The sequence below is a fragment of the Mus pahari genome, chromosome 19, assembly GCF_900095145.1.
Source record: "Mus pahari chromosome 19, PAHARI_EIJ_v1.1, whole genome shotgun sequence".
Taxonomy (NCBI): domain Eukaryota; kingdom Metazoa; phylum Chordata; class Mammalia; order Rodentia; family Muridae; genus Mus; species Mus pahari.
In genome coordinates this window covers 40,120,714-40,136,287 of record NC_034608.1, presented here as the reverse complement: position 1 = coordinate 40,136,287, position 15,574 = coordinate 40,120,714, and the positions used below count along the sequence as shown (strand labels likewise).

General features: G+C 44.4%; 1 protein-coding gene across 1 annotated transcript in view; it reads left to right on the top strand.

The window, feature by feature from the left end:
- The window catches only part of Nek3 (NIMA related kinase 3), a 28,767-nt gene that overhangs the window by 4,924 nt on the left and 8,269 nt on the right, over positions 1–15,574 (top strand). Inside the window, exons 3-11 of the mRNA XM_021219507.1 lie at positions 1,106–1,193; positions 1,274–1,371; positions 2,840–2,923; positions 4,344–4,411; positions 4,499–4,585; positions 7,985–8,039; positions 9,097–9,297; positions 10,761–10,833; positions 13,633–13,682. Of these exons, the coding sequence (XP_021075166.1) occupies positions 1,106–1,193; positions 1,274–1,371; positions 2,840–2,923; positions 4,344–4,411; positions 4,499–4,585; positions 7,985–8,039; positions 9,097–9,297; positions 10,761–10,833; positions 13,633–13,682 (804 nt within the window). The remainder of the gene's footprint in view (positions 1–1,105; positions 1,194–1,273; positions 1,372–2,839; positions 2,924–4,343; positions 4,412–4,498; positions 4,586–7,984; positions 8,040–9,096; positions 9,298–10,760; positions 10,834–13,632; positions 13,683–15,574) is intronic.

The window sequence follows — 15,574 nt, the reverse complement described above, 5'->3', positions numbered from 1 at the left end:
GTTTTTTGTTTTTGTTTTTTTGAGACAGGGTTTCTCTGTATATCCCTGGCTGTCCTGGAACTCACTCTGTAGACCAGGCTGTCCTTGAACTCAGAAATCCTCCTGCCTCTGCCTCCCAAGTGCTGGGATTAAAGGCATGCGCCACCACTGCTCAGCGTCTTTTTCTTCTTCATTTCTTCTTTTTTTCTTTAAAGATTTATTTATTTTATGTATATGAGTACACTGCAGCTGTCTTCAGACACACACCAGAAAAGGGCATCGGATCCCATTACGGATGGTTGTGAGTCACTATGTGGTTGCTGGGGATTGAATGAAGGACCTCTGGCAGAGCAATCAGTGCTCTTAACCACTGAGTCATCTCTCCAGCCCCCACTGAAGTCTTGATTTCAAACTAAGGGGGCATCACAATCCTGTGAAAGGCTTGCTGAAACAGAGTGTTGGTCCTCTTCCATGTAGGTCTGGTTGCAGTCATGGTCAGGGTGTTCACACTTGGTGCTGAAGCTGGTTGTGAATCCTGGAGTTTCCCCCTCTCTCTTCCCCTCCCTTCTCCCCTCTTCCTCTCCTTGGAGGATACAGTGTTTCAGTAGAACACTGGCGATCCTAGTCAGCTGATGCTCAGGCAGATTTGTTCTTGGTTTTGGCTGTGGTGGGGATTAAACCCCTGGCTGTTAGCATTGCTGGGGAGGAAAAAAAATGTAAAAGTCAGTCTGCATTTGGTATGTGTAAGGAAAAAAAAGTGTGTCTCAACGAAAGGTCAGCCCAGCATGCAAGATAGCCATAATCAAAAAGGCACCACATCCTTTTAGCGTTTGAAAGCTTGAGCAGAAGTAAATTTACAAACTTGCATGTAGCATTAAAGTCTCATATAAAGCTATACAAGCCGGGCGTGGTGGCACACGCTGTTAATCCCAGCACTCGGGAGGCAGAGGCAGGCGGATTTCTGAGTTCGAGGCCAGCCTGGTCTACAAAGTGAGTTCAGGACAGCCAGGGCTATACAGAGAAACCCTGTCTCAAAAAACCGAAAAAAAAAAAAAAAAGCTATACAAAATACTAGTTTGAAGCTGTATTGAATTTATAATTATTTAAGTTTTTTTCCCCCCCCAAGTCTGATACACAGACTTCTAGGAAAGAGGCTGTTCTGCTCGCCAAAATGAAGCACCCCAATATTGTTGCCTTTAAGGAGTCATTTGAAGGTAAACAAATCCCCCCAAATATTCCTGTATTTAACGTGTAGCAACTGTGGCTCTCTTAAGGCGTCTCCTGTGTGTTTTAGCTGAAGGGCATCTGTATATTGTGATGGAGTATTGTGATGGAGGGGATCTGATGCAGAAGATTAAACAGCAAAAAGGGAAGTTATTCCCTGAAGACACGGTAAGAAACTGACTTACGCAGCTTCTAAGTTCAGAAGTGAATTTTCTCATGAGCCTTGTACAAATGAAGGTTAAAATACAGATGTCTGCAATAACTAGCCTCGTAAGAAGCTGCTGGTTTCAGAATCAAAGTCAGTGCTCCTTATTGATTTCTTCAGGTGACGTGTCTTAGTCAGGGTTTCTATTGCTGTGATGAAACACCACAGCCAAAAACCACCCAAGGAAACCCTTTGGCTTCCGTTTCCATATGGCTGTTCATCGTTGGAGGAAGCCTGAACAGGGACTCACACAGGGCGGGAATCTGGAGGCAGGAGCTGATGCAGAGGCCACAGAGGGGTGCTGCTTACTGGCCTGCTCCTCCTGGCTTTGTTCAGCCTGCTTTCCTACAGAATCTAGGACCGCCAGCCCCAGAATGGCACCACCCACAATGGGGTAGGCCCCCCCTTAAATCAGTAATTAAGAAAATACCCTGCAGGCTTGCCTCCAGCCCAGTCCACGACATTTTCTTAATTTGGGTTCCCTCTTCTCAGATGACTGCAGCCAGTGTCAAGTTGAGGTAAAATTAGCCAGCCAGCACACAATGGCTTCCTGAAGTGGTTGTTTGGTTATGGGTCAGTCTCGCCTCAAATTCTTGGAAATACCCTTCCTTAGCCCCTGGAGTGCTTGTGAGCACCGTCATTTCTGGGTGAGATGTTTTTATGAAGTAAGTGGTAGGCCAGGAGTGATCACACATGCCTTAAATCCCAGCACTCAGAGGGTAGGGGCAGGTGAATGGAAGGCAGCCTGGTCCATATGGCAAGTCCTAGTCCATCCACTGTTACATAGTGAGAATCTGTCTTTAAGAAGAAAAGGAGGAGGAGGAAGAAGAAGAAGGAAAGAAGGAAAACTAAGTAAGAAATACAGTAGCTCATTGGTGGAGCTTTGCCTAGCATTCACAGAGTCCCGGGCTCCAGCCCCAGCTCCACATAAGCTGGGTTTAATGATGCATGCCTGTAACGCCACGGTTTGGGAGGCCAAGAGAAAGGCTCAGTAGTTCAAAGTCACCCTTGGCTACATGGCAAGTCTGAGGCCAGTCTGGGACCCAGGCTCTCTTTCTCACCTCCTCTACCACCAGAAAAGAAACTTATATTTGGTTCAAAAAATAAAAATATGGTAGACATTTCACTAAAATATATACCTGGATCATACATAAGATGACAAAACATGGGAACTGGATTTCTGAACTTCTCCAAGTTATACTGAGTTTTAGTTGAACTGTGTAAGTGTAATGAGTTCAGAATTCACTTAGAAAATTCTGGTAAAGTAAGGCTTAGAGATTCTTCAGAATTTGGGTTAGGATCAGCTAGTTATTGCATCTTTCGAGTGTATATTTTTTACTTTTAAAATATTTTATTAATTCTTTTAGAATTTTGATTATATTTACTTCCAGTTCCTCCCCCTAAATCTTATCCATATTTTTTTTTTAACAGATACTTAATTGGTTTATACAAATTTGTCTTGGAGTAAATCACATTCACAAGAGACGTGTTTTACACAGAGATATCAAGTCCAAAGTGAGTATAAGACATTTTGAGGTCTAGGGAAAAAAGAAAACTATTTCATTGTCTTTTTTTCTGGTTATGATCTCCTTTCGGGGCATTCTGTTTAGTTTATGAAATGTTTGCCAATCAAACACTTTTTATATTTACTCTTTTAACTAAAAGAAAAAAATGTAGCCAGGCATGGTAGCCACACCTTTAATTCTAGCACTCAGGAGGCAGAGGCAGGCAGATCTCTAAGTCTGAGGCCAGCCTGGTCTACAGAGTGAGTTCCAGGACAGCCAGGGATACACAGAGAAACACTATCATCGAGTGTGGGCAGGGGCTGGGGCTGAAAGAAAAAAAAAATCCTTCATAACCTCAACAGATTTATTTGTGTGTGTGTGTGTGTGTGTGTGTGTGTGTTGTACATTCATCTTGAGAGAGTGCAGATGCCCAAGAGGGCCTGGGCTTTGCATCCCTTGGAGCTGGAATTTCAGATGGTTTTGAGCCACATGATATGTGTGCTAGAAACCAAACTCAGGCCCTCTGAAGAACAAGTCCTCTTAAACACTGAGCCATGTCTCTAGCCCCTTCCCTATTTTTAGATAGCCTTAAGTACTTTTTAATCATTGGAACATTTAATATCTACTCTTTGACTGGACATGGTAGTGTCTGCCTGTGGTCCTAGCCATTGGGAGGCCAAGGCAGGAGGATTTCTTGTTTGAGGCCAACTCAGATTACATGAGGCTAATCCCTAGCACATAAAAATAAATAAAATCTACTTTTTTAGTAATTTCTCTAGGATATCATATATTAACCATCATCTCCACTATGTACAATAGACTTTTTGTTTATTTGCTTTTAGACAGGGTCTCATTATGCAGCCCTGACTGTCCTAGAATTCACTATGCAGATCAGACTGACCTCTAACTCCAAGAGATCCATCTGCCTCTTCCTCCCATTGAAGATGTGTGCTACCATGTCAGGCTATACAGTAGCTATTAAAGACTTATTCCTCCTAAGGAAAACTTTACAGCCTTTGACCTAGAATTTTTACTAACCAAGTAGAATACGTAAAAAAAGGAGTTAAAAATCTCCCTTCAAGTCTGGGTACGTGTAGCCCTTTTAATAACCACCAAGCAAATTCACATGTTCTCAGGCGGAAAGTGTCCAACACCTGTCCCAGCCACTTAAGTCACCCTGACACAGGCTCCCACTTGTCAGATCTGATACCACCTGACTTCTGCATGTTAGACTAAAGCGCTGTCATCCTGAACCCCCAGGCTGGGGAATGTGTAGCTAGCTGTGTTTAGAGGGGACCTTGCTATTCTATTGTTACCCTTCTCTCTGGGACTCGGCTGCCCATCCTCTGGCTTTGAAAGCTGCACTGGAGGCGGCTTGCCTGGTGCCGGGATGATCAAGACATAATCTGAGGTCTTCCTTCTCGATGCAGAATGTCTTCCTCACCCACAATGGAAAAGTGAAATTGGGAGATTTTGGCTCTGCCCGTCTTCTCTCCAGGTAGGAATCTGTCTTATTTGGTGACAGGGGTGAGAAGAGGGACTTTCAGAAGAGCTTTGGAGTCATTTTGCCTGTCCGTGGTTTCAGTCCCATGGCATTTGCATGCACGTACGTGGGAACACCTTATTATGTGCCTCCGGAAATCTGGGAGAACCTGCCTTACAACAATAAAAGGTGAGTGGGGTCCTTGTTTGGGTAAGGTTGGCCACTTGATGGGAGGGCCGCTAGTCTGCAAACTGATGGCGGAGTCTGTGCAGATACACAGAGCTTATTGGCTTTAAAGTTTTTGTTTTTAGTTATTTTATCTAAGTTTGTGTGTGTGTGTTGTGTGTATATGTACATGTGCATGTGACATGGCCTGTGTGTGGAGGTTAGAGACAATCTTTTCGAAGTTGGCTCTTCCACGTTGTTCAAGGAGGTCTACCTGTCTTCATGTTTTGATGCTGTACTGTATACTCTGTACTCCAGGCTAACTGGCCCACAGGCTTCCAGCCAGTGCTAGGTCGCACTTCCCATTCTGAGGTAGGAGTGCTGAGACCACAGGGAGATATATATGTATCTGACAGTTTATGTGCACTTTTCATGAGCACCGGATCAAAATTGGGTGGCCAGGTTTGTGGGGCAAGTATTGTGACCTGCTTAGCCATCTTCACAGCTCTGCTTTCTAAAAATATGCTTGGGGCCTTGGTGTATGCTGCTTATTGTAAAATCATTTTGTCTAGCATGTGTCTTGGATTTGATTGCCAACACCAGAGACCTAAAATGGCATAGAAGTATAAATATATTAAAGTCACACGGAATCTGGCATCTAGCGGAAAGTCAGGGTGTTCCAACCATTGTAATCACAGCTGTGAGGGGCTGGTTGCTGCAAGAAGGTCCAGTGGGCTGCAGAGGGTCTGTGTGACGTAGCTGGTTCCAGACTGCCCCTCTCTTGTTTTTACGATTCCTCTTGCATCCATCCATCAAATACAGCATTGGGATGGAAGCAGACAGCCAGTGTTTTCAAGATCCTGGGAGGTTCTGGGACACAGCCACATCTGGAAAGCTCTTGGTCATATCAAGTCCTTACAGGGGTGGCAGGAGCCAGATTATAGTTATGAACCAGCAATAGCAATACATTTATGGTTGGGGTCCCCACAACACGAGGAACTGTATTGAAGGGTCACAGTGGCAAGGAGGTTGAGAAGCCCTGGTGCCCAAGGCTGATGTTGGCTGTGGATTTCTCTTACTTAGCTTTTATTATGCTGGCATAATTCTCTAGCGCTACATTCTCTAGAATTCCTCTAAAAACCAATGCATGGTGGTTTCTATCGAGGAGTATTCCGCATCTATTGAGATGTCCCAATTTTTTTGACTTTCAGTCCATTTATATGTTTTATTGCATGTATTGACCTATGTTGAACCATCCTACGTTTTAGGGGCAAAGCCAACTTGGTCATGGTGGATAGTCCCTTTGATGTTGATGTGTATCCCGTTTTCCGGTGTTTCCCGGGACACGTGTTTTTGGGGTCACCAGGAACCACAGTTTCCTGCAACTTTCTATTTTGTTGCTGTGTAGGTTTGGGAATACCATTTCTTCTTCCTCATTTTGTCTGTGTTAGGAAGACTTGGCTGTAGATGTTGTCGGAAAGCCTGGTGGAGTTCTGCCGAGAGTGGTCTGTCCCTGGGCTGTGTTACCTGGAGGGCTTTTTACTGTTATTTCTGTGGCCTTGTGTGTTAAATGGCTTGTGTGGACTTCAGTCAGGTGGATAGAGGGGACTGGGCCGCTGTACAGGACATGCATCCTAGTCCGAGCCTGGTGTGTGGTCATAGATAATGCTGGGTAGAGAGGTTGGTCGTAGCATGGGAGAGAGGTCTGTTAGCTGGGGCAGGCAGTGTCGGTCCTGGAGGAAGCTTAGAGGTTTGGTTGCTGTGCATGCAAGGGTGGCCAGAGTAGGCCAGGGCACTGATTGTGCAACCAGGGCTTCTAGAGCAAGTGCAACCAAAGAGACTGGGCCTGGAACAAGAGTGAGGTCGAGAAGCATCCAAAACCCCCAAAATCTCAGTTTGAGACCAAAATGTCATCATCAGACTGTCAGGAGTAAAGATCACTCTCTCCCTATTGTCGCCCTGCATGCCCTGGGCTCTTAGCCCAATGACACCCCTACCCCCATCCTTTTTTGGGGAAGTCACATAGCCTCTTGGCCAAATTATCGGTTTAAGCACCTGGGATCCCTCTTTATGCAAATGAAGCATCCCAGTGCCTAATCCAATCCAGCCAATAATGTACACGCTCCTTGGAAACCACTCCCCACTCCCCAAGGTTTATACAGCCCTTGTCACCTCCAAATAAAGAGAGCTGTCTGCTCCCCGACCCCTATAAAGGAGAGCTGGTTGCACTGAGTGCCTGTGGACCCGCCTACCTGGCCAAGCTTCCTTCCTTTCATTACAGCAGGTACCTGAATACACCAAGGGCAGGAGCAGAGCCAGGCCTACAAGGGCTAGATCTGGAAAGTCATAAAATGCATGCCACACCAACCCCAGTAGAATCTGTGTGACAAGTTCCACAGACTGAGGCGAAAACTTAAAAAAAAGGAGGCCTCCTAGAACCGGATGTGGAACTCTTGCCCAGAACAAAACATTGAGCCATAGTTCTCATGGCACTTGATCTGTTTTGTTTTCTCTTATTCCTTTTCTTATTTATGACATGTTCCCGGTAGCCTAGGCCACAGTCTTAAGTGAGAAAAATGGGTAAGAAACCATCCCTCGAGATGGGGTCACTAACATGACCTTATCTCTGGGGAAACCAACACTTTCCTTTATAAATCATTTACAAAATTATGTAATAGTATTATGATAGATTAAAATCTTTCCCAACAATAAAGTTTCATGTGGCTATACATGTGTCATTGGAAGTGGGCTTTGATATATGGAAAAGAAAGCCTTAAATAAAAAGAATTAAAATAGTTTAAATGAACACATTGAAGATTTATTAAAAAAAAAATCAGGCATTAGATGTTAAACAATAATTGACCATAAAGATTTATTAGCCTGCTCTTGGAAATATGCCACTAGCCTTGGATGACCGCACCACTGAATACATCTTTTCAGAGTTGTAATGTTTGCTTGATTTTTGTGCCTTATGCCAAATGATAATGATGGTATTCGTGATTGCTTCACTGAACACATCTTCTAAGAGTTGTAATGTTTGTTTTTTTTTTTTATGTATAAAAACCTCTGCTTGAGAGCTGCAAAATACACTCAGATTCAAACTGCCTCTGTGTTTGTTTCTGTTTGTCACCGCTGAATCCTTACCCATGTAGCTTTTGAGGACCCTCATTCCAGGAACCCCCATACCCTACTGCGGTGGTCCATGGCAGGGTCAATGAGATTGGCCAGTGGTTAAAGGCATTTATCAGCAAGCTTGATGACCGGAGTTCAGTCTCTAGGACACATAGAGGAAGAGGACAAAGTCCTGCAAGTTGTCCTCTGACCTCCACATATACCCGGTGGCCCATAAATAAAAATAAAATAAAGCGCATGCACGCATGTATTTCCACAACAACTCATAACATAGTTGTCGCTTGCTTCTAGTGACATCTGGTCCTTGGGATGCATTCTGTATGAACTCTGCGCACTGAAGCATCCAGTAAGTATGGCTTTGGCCAGACCAAAGGCCACTTGTCATGTCCCGCTAAGGCCTGCCCGAGGGGTGTTCCAGGTTTGACCTGGGGCTCACTTTTCCAGGAAGAATTTGTTCGAAAAGTTTCCATTTTTTTTCCCCCATTGTTATCTTTGTGCTAGGCCATTTTGTAATTCTGTGCCAATAGGAAATGCCCGTCAGAGACTGTGATTCTATGTGTAGTGTTTGCCATTGTCACCGTTTTTAAGCTCACAATTCAATGGTGTGCATTACACTCCTGAGAGTCGTAATTACGCTCATGATATTCTTTAATTACATTTGCAATAATTATTAATTGTGCATGATATTCATTAATTATACTCATGATCTTCATTAATTACACTCATATTAATTACACTTGTGATATTAATTACACTCATCACTCTCATACGCACAACACAATAAAAAAATCTTTCAAAAATATATATTAAAAAACAAAACAAAACAAAACAATGTGTTGGGTTGGAGAGATGGCTCAGCGCTTAGGGTCACTGACTGCTCTTCCAGAGGTCCTGAGTTCAGTTCCCAGCGACCACATGGTGGCTCACAACCATCTGTAATGGGATCTGATGCCCTCTTCTGGTGTGTCTGAAGACTGTGACAGCGTATTCAAATATATAAAATTAATAAATCTGTAAGAGAGAGAGAGAGAAAACAGCTTAAAGAACTTTTTTTAAATGTTGAGGCCTCGGCCCATTCCGTATAACTGAATCAGAATCTCCAGAGAGGCCTTGATCTTTCTGCTTTAAAACCAGATTGTTTTGAAGTGCAGTCCAGGTAGGGAGCCACGGTTGTGCTGGGGCCCCTGAGTTTGCTCATGGCCGGCTGGGACTGATGAGGTAGACACTGATGGACACCATGTCTCCGTGTGAGTGATGGGCTGCTCATGGTCACCTTCCCCCAAGCACACAAGACCATCTTCAGAAGGAAATAATTTGGGAAACACGAATCTACCTCGGCCGATATTTCCCTATGTCTGTATCTTCTTTCCACGTATTTAAAGTATAACTTGTGTACTTTTCAGTTCCAGGCAAATAGTTGGAAAAACCTGATCCTGAAAATATGCCAGGGGCCCATCCACCCGCTGCCAGCTCTGTACTCCTGTAAGCTTCAGGGCCTGGTCAAGCAGATGCTGAAAAGGAACCCTTCGCATCGTCCTTCTGCCACGACCCTGCTCTGCAGGGGTAGCTTAGCTCCACTGGTCCCGAAGTGCTTGCCCCCTCAGGTATGACTAGAGGTGGGCATGGAGATCTCAGAGATCAAACTGGCTCTCTCCATCTTTAATTGGGTCTAGTGATCGAGGTCAGGTCATCAAGCTTGGCAGCAGCTGCTCTTAACCACTGAGCCATCTCACTGGCCCTGAAATGGTTGTCTTTTAAGCATAATTGAGACATGCGCGCTTGTAGAAAGTCACATAATTCAGAAGTGTGTTTAAGATGATTGAACTTCCTCTCCCTCTTCCCCCTTCTGCTGCTTCTTCCCATCGGCTGTTACGCTTTCCTGTCCTGGGGATGAGCTAGAGCTTCAGGCATGGTGGGCAAAGTCTAGCTCTGTTGCATGTAGTTTTAAAAACACGCTACCACCTTATACTTCAGGATCGATCACAACCAGCCCTAACTGTGCTTCCCTTTGAATCCGAGGATAAAAAAAACACACTCTCTGCTCCATTACCTTGAGAACTTGTCTCTAGGGACAATTGCTGGGCCCAAATACCACCTGCCTGGAAATGTGTGCCCTTATATCAGTTTATTATCTCTGTCTCTCTGTCTCTTTCTCTGTTCTAAACTTAGTGGCTTGCATCAGCTAGCTCCAGCCACCATCCTTGGCCATCTACCGGTAGAGGAGGCTGCAGGCCTCTGAGCTACCTCGAGGCCTTACTAACATGATTGCAGTGTTCTCTTTCCTCCAAGGCAGGGCAGAACAGCCCCTCACTCTTTCCCTGCATCTCCTTTTTCTCTTGGGACCCAGAATTCCCACCTATACCTTCCACCCAGCAATTGACTCCTAGCATTCTTTATTGACAAATCAAGAACCAATTAGGGGACTGGACCTTAGTATCAACCTCCCCTTACATAGCTCCACAACTTCAGTTTGCTGGTTCTTCCAGTCTTTTTGTAGGCACATAAGGCTTGTTTAAATTACAGTGTTACCTGTGTCTCCTCTCCCTCCATTTTTGGGGTAAGCATCAAACTTGGGCTGTGGTTTTTGGGTCAAACCAGCCTCAAATTGGCAGACTTGCCTCAGCCTCCCAAGTTGCTAGACTTACATTCACCTCCTTATGTTTTCTTATTATGTTCATTTGTTATTGTATTTTTTTTTTAAGAGACGATTTCTCTCTGTAGCCCTGGCTGTCTTGGAACTCTGTAGACCAGGCTGCCCTTGAACTCAGAAATCTGCCTGCTCTACCCCCCAAGCTCTGGGATAAAAGGTGTGCACCACCATGCCTGGCTTGCATTTACTTTTAAAGGACATTTTTCTTTTTCAAACTATAAGTATTCTTGTGTTGAAGAGCATTGATAGTTATATGGCATTATGGTGGTATCTAAAGGAAAGTGTCTCTCATTGTCTGGATCTGGCTGTTGTGTCTCTGCTGTGTGGGCTAAGGTAGAGGGATCATATGTTCTGGGCCGGTGTGGGGTATAGAGAAGTGTTTCTCAACATCCTTAAATCCTCAAATTTAAATTTCAGATCATCAGAGAATATGGAGAACAAATACTAGATGAAATCAAAATATCCACGCCTAAGAATATGAAAAATCAGGGTAAGAGTTTGTGAGAGCTTACTTTACATGTCTGTTATTAAGAGTATCATAAAAAGAAATATAACTTTCATGATACTAGAACTGTATACCAGAGTTAGTCCTCTAGTAATTTTCTTTGCTATGTCAGACATAATTTACTTCATAATAGAATTAATATGCTTTCCAAATCACTCCATGTACTTAGAGATCCATAAGAAAAAGCTCTTTAATACTAGTATGTGGCTAGTTCTGGTGATGCGCAAAAGGGAGTCAGTCTTGGATAGAGTATTTTACCAGCTTCTCTGGACCTTAAATTTACACATTCTGCATATTCTTAACCCTCATTCTTAACCCTCCTTCAGGTCCCAGTCCTAGAGGCAGGAATGTTGGTGTCTGGCCACTCAGGCAGATGGGAGATCAACACCGCAAAGATATTGACTGAGGTTTTTAAGCACGCCAGTTTTGTTCTTTTCAGACAATTGTTACCTAGGGACATCTTTCACACCTGGCAGAATTATGCTACTCCTGATAACAACACCGGAGACTTAATAGCAGGCCAGGTCTTAGTGATGGTTGTGACCCTGAGCCGTCCCCTCCTGCTGCCTGCTAGAGGGGCCTAGTGGCTGGGTTTTGAGTCAGGGCTGGCTCTCTCCCTTTGTTATGGGAATGGAGCCTCACTGGAGGTCAGTCTTGGGGAACACTAGAAACTTTCTTAGCAAGCCCAAACTTCAGTCATGGTTCAGAGTTTTCTTTCCTACCACCTCTAACGAGCCTGGTTTATAAGGTTCCTATCATCCAGGCATATCGGAGGCTGAACTCCTTTACCTGAATTCTGCTTTGTATAACTTACTATTTCCCAAGGAATTAAATCCTTCATCGCATCAGTTTTATTACTTCACGTTTTTCCTGCCTTCTTACTGTACTTTTTTTAATTTTCCAGGGACGAAGAAGTACCCAGATTGGATAGTTCAGTGATGAGAGAGTGTCTGTTTCGTAATTTAGCATCTTATCTACTTGGACTTGTTATGGGTTAGATCGAAGGCTTATGTAGACTGACCCAGGGGATCTAACCCTGAAAAATATAACGCTAATGTTATAGTAAATTGAATTCTCAAGTTTCTGGTGAACCATTGTGCAAACTAACTTTTCAAAGGCAGAGCCCTTTGTACACAGAACTGCAGCTTTGGGTGGTGACCAACCGATCAGTGTAGGTTCACTGACTATCAAGGATAGATATATCACATGGTGTAGGATGTCCATCAATGTGGGAGGTGGGGCATGCGTGGGAACAGGTTTGTGTGTGTATGCTTTTCATTAAATTTGTGACCTTAAATCTCATCTGAAAGGATAAAATTTATCAATTGAAAAATAGAATTTAGAAACAGGGCCTTTTTAAAAAGGTAATATCTACATAATGACTGCATTAAAATTTCATGCATCTGTGGTCTACCCTGAGCAAGCATCAAGTTTAATTTAACATCTCTTTTGGAATTTGTCATCTAAAGTTTTTCTTTTTGGGGGGTGGGGGGGTGGGGGGAGTTCAAGACAGGGTTTCTCTGTGTAGCCTTGGCTGTCCTGGAACTCACTCTGTAGACCAGGCTGGCCTCGAACTCAGAAATCTGCCTGCCTCTGCCTCCCAAGTGCTGGGACTAAAGGCGTCTGCCACCACTGTCTGGCATCTAAAGTTTTTCAAAGTACTTTTAAAAATTCCTTTTCTATCAGTGACTTCCTTCTGAAGAAATTCAGTAGAGATAATAGGTATGAGATGAATAAAAAGTATAGATCATTCCCTGCTGGGGCATTGTGGGTAACCAGCCATGTGTGATGTCTATATCTTTGAGCTGTCCTCATAGACCACTTGTGGAAGCAATTTGTTTGCTTCTCTGGGTTAGGTTGAAGGGTCACAGGAGTGAGGAGGCAAGCTCTGTAGACAAAACTCAAAGTATGCCTGCCAGTATCACGGGTATAGACTCAGTTAACCCTTTGGCATCGTCTCTGTTGCTCAAGAGGCAGCCACTTGCATTGCTTTACAGGATTGCTTTGAGATAATTTTGCCTCTGGTCCTATTTTACGGCATTTGTTTATTTCTCAGGGTAGTAGGAAACACTGGGCAAGAAAGCTCTAGAAGTTTGGAAAAATATAGCTTTATAATTTCTCATATATATATATATATATATATATATATATATATATATATATATGTATATATATATATATAGTGCTACAGGAGTTAGCATATGAGCCTCTCCAGGTAGCCTTAACAAGCTTGGTTCAGCCACTTGTCCTCAGTCAGCCAGTCAGAGACAACAGTGAGAGGAAGAGAGGGGAGGGGTGCTCAGCGTGTCCACGCTGGGGAGAAGAACAAGGACTAGTGACTCACACTGCGGGGGTCCGTGCTTCAGTGCCAGGGAAAGAGGGCTGTTCCCCAAAGCCAGGAGCTTAAAGAGAATGCAGCTGCAGGCAGATAAGACTAGCTCTGTTCCCTGCCACACAGGCCACACAGAAGTCAGACGCTAGCAAGACAGATCTATCAGCACACACAGGCTGAAGGCACTGGCCGCAGACATCGAGGCCATATTTGTGTGGATTCACACAAAGTGGCATTCTGCCTGGTGTAATTAGAGAACAGATTACAGGACTGTCACTTTTGGGCTCCCTGGACATCCGGTATCAGCCATCTGATGCTGATTCTCCACCCACCCCTCCATATTCAGCGTTAGTCCTTGGATGCTGGGTCAGGGAATGCGGGGTCAGAGGGTGTGTTAGAATTTAATAAGAGGAGCCTTCCTGTGTTTTCTTCTGCCCTCTCTTTCTAAGCAGATCCCAACAGAGTCGGGAGAGCTCTGGGAAGTGAAGCAATCACCGCTGTGGTAAGTGCTTTAAAAGTGAATTTGTGAAGCTTGCCTCTGGTGAGCTTCAGCTGTGTTGTGGTGTCAGGCCTGGGTCCCGCCCCTTCAGCTGAATCGTCCTTCACCTTTTGGCAAGTGAGGCATCCAGTAGCTGTTGCCTGCTGAGCTCCACGGACCTTCGTTTAGTCTTTGTTCCCATTTTTAATTACCAAAGGCAGTGGTATGGATATAGATAGGACAACGCAGTCCTGCCTCCTGAGCTCGGCTTTCTGTTTTGTTTTGCTCTCCTAGTGGTAAACAGTATATAACCAAACATTTTGGCATTTTAGCCATTTATTTGTTTTGAGACAGTGTTTTACACCTTTCTCCTTGGTGTCACAAAGTATCCACAAAAGCAACTAAAGGAAGTGGTCCCTCCCAGCGGGGACTGTGGCAGCAGTGAGGACTGCAAGCAGAGAGCTGGGCCTGCTCCTTTCTGTCCTTTTCATTCAATCCAGGACATCAGCCCAGGGATGTCTGACACCCAAAGTGGGCTGGGCCCTCCCCCAACCAGTAATTAGAAAATGCTCTACATCTGGATCTCATGGAGGCATTTTCTCAACGGAGGCTCCCTGTGCTCCCGGGTGACTCTAACTTGTGAATCTTGCCATCACAGAGCTCATTCAGGATCTGCTCTCCCTGTGCCTGAGTCAATTTATTACGCTCAGTTCTCGGGGTTCATCTATATTGCAGTATGTACCAGAATCTTATTCCCGTTTTAGCCTTGACGTTTTTCTGTTGCAAAGTTTGTAGTCCCTTTTAAATTACCCTGTGAATCAAGTTGACATTTCCCAGTCTGGTATCCAAGGTCCTGTTGGTCATTTTGAGCCCTGGGCAGCTGTGACTCTGTGTTCCACTAGTGGCTCTATAAAGCCATGAACAGGGACAGCGGGTCTCCTTCCCACAACACCCACCTTAGCAAATCAGCTGTGATTCGTGGGCTTATGGTTCCTTTCCCTTCTTTGTCACTTTAAGTAGCTTTCTTCTTTTGTTGTACTGAGATCAAGCAGAAAGGCCTTTACTAAACCTCTGAACTACATCCCCAGCATCCAACCTTTTAATTAAAAAGGTTAAAATGATAGCAAGGCAGGAGGGTCAAAAGTGTGAAGCCACTGTTTTGAGAGTACAGATAGGGTTTATGTAACCAGATAGGAGAGAATGGAGCTATTCCAAAAGGAGAAGTGTCCAATCCTTCCCTCAGGCAGAACCCAAACCCTCTCTTAAGCTCTCCTTCCACAGAATGCTCTAGAAACCAGCCCAGAGGAAATGGGCACTAGTTATGCTGATATTAAAGAAACTCATAGAATTGATATTATAAAGGATTTGCTAACAGATTTTTCTTTTAGGAGACATAAATTGCACAAAGTAGAGTTTAGCTAAGGGAACATTGCCCCCCCCCCCCAAAAAAAATACCTCAAAGGTAAGCTGTGTGCTGACCAGGCCTGTTAGAGGTAATTGAGGTACATGCTGCGATGTAAATGTTTGCCTAGGATTGACCAGCCGTTAACCACATCCCCAAAGCTCAAAGGGGCAGCGCAGGGTCACAGCCAGTGTTAGCTCCCTGCCCTGCCGAAAGCCCCTAGTTGTCTTTTTGAGAAATGCATTTTTCTTTCCTGCCAGGTGGGCAAAATGTACCTGAGTTACAACTATTTGACAAGAACAGTGTTGGTGTACTTAAATAATTGTGTCAATATCTCCCATCTGCCCAAGTGGCCAGACATGCAGGCTCCTGTCTCTGTGTAAACTGTTCAAAGTATAACCTGGTTCTAGGACCCGAAGGAGATTTAAGGATAAGAGTAGTGTAAGCCAGGCGATGGTGGCGCATGCCTGTAATCCCAGCACTCGGGAGGCAGAGGCAGGCGGATTTCTGAGTT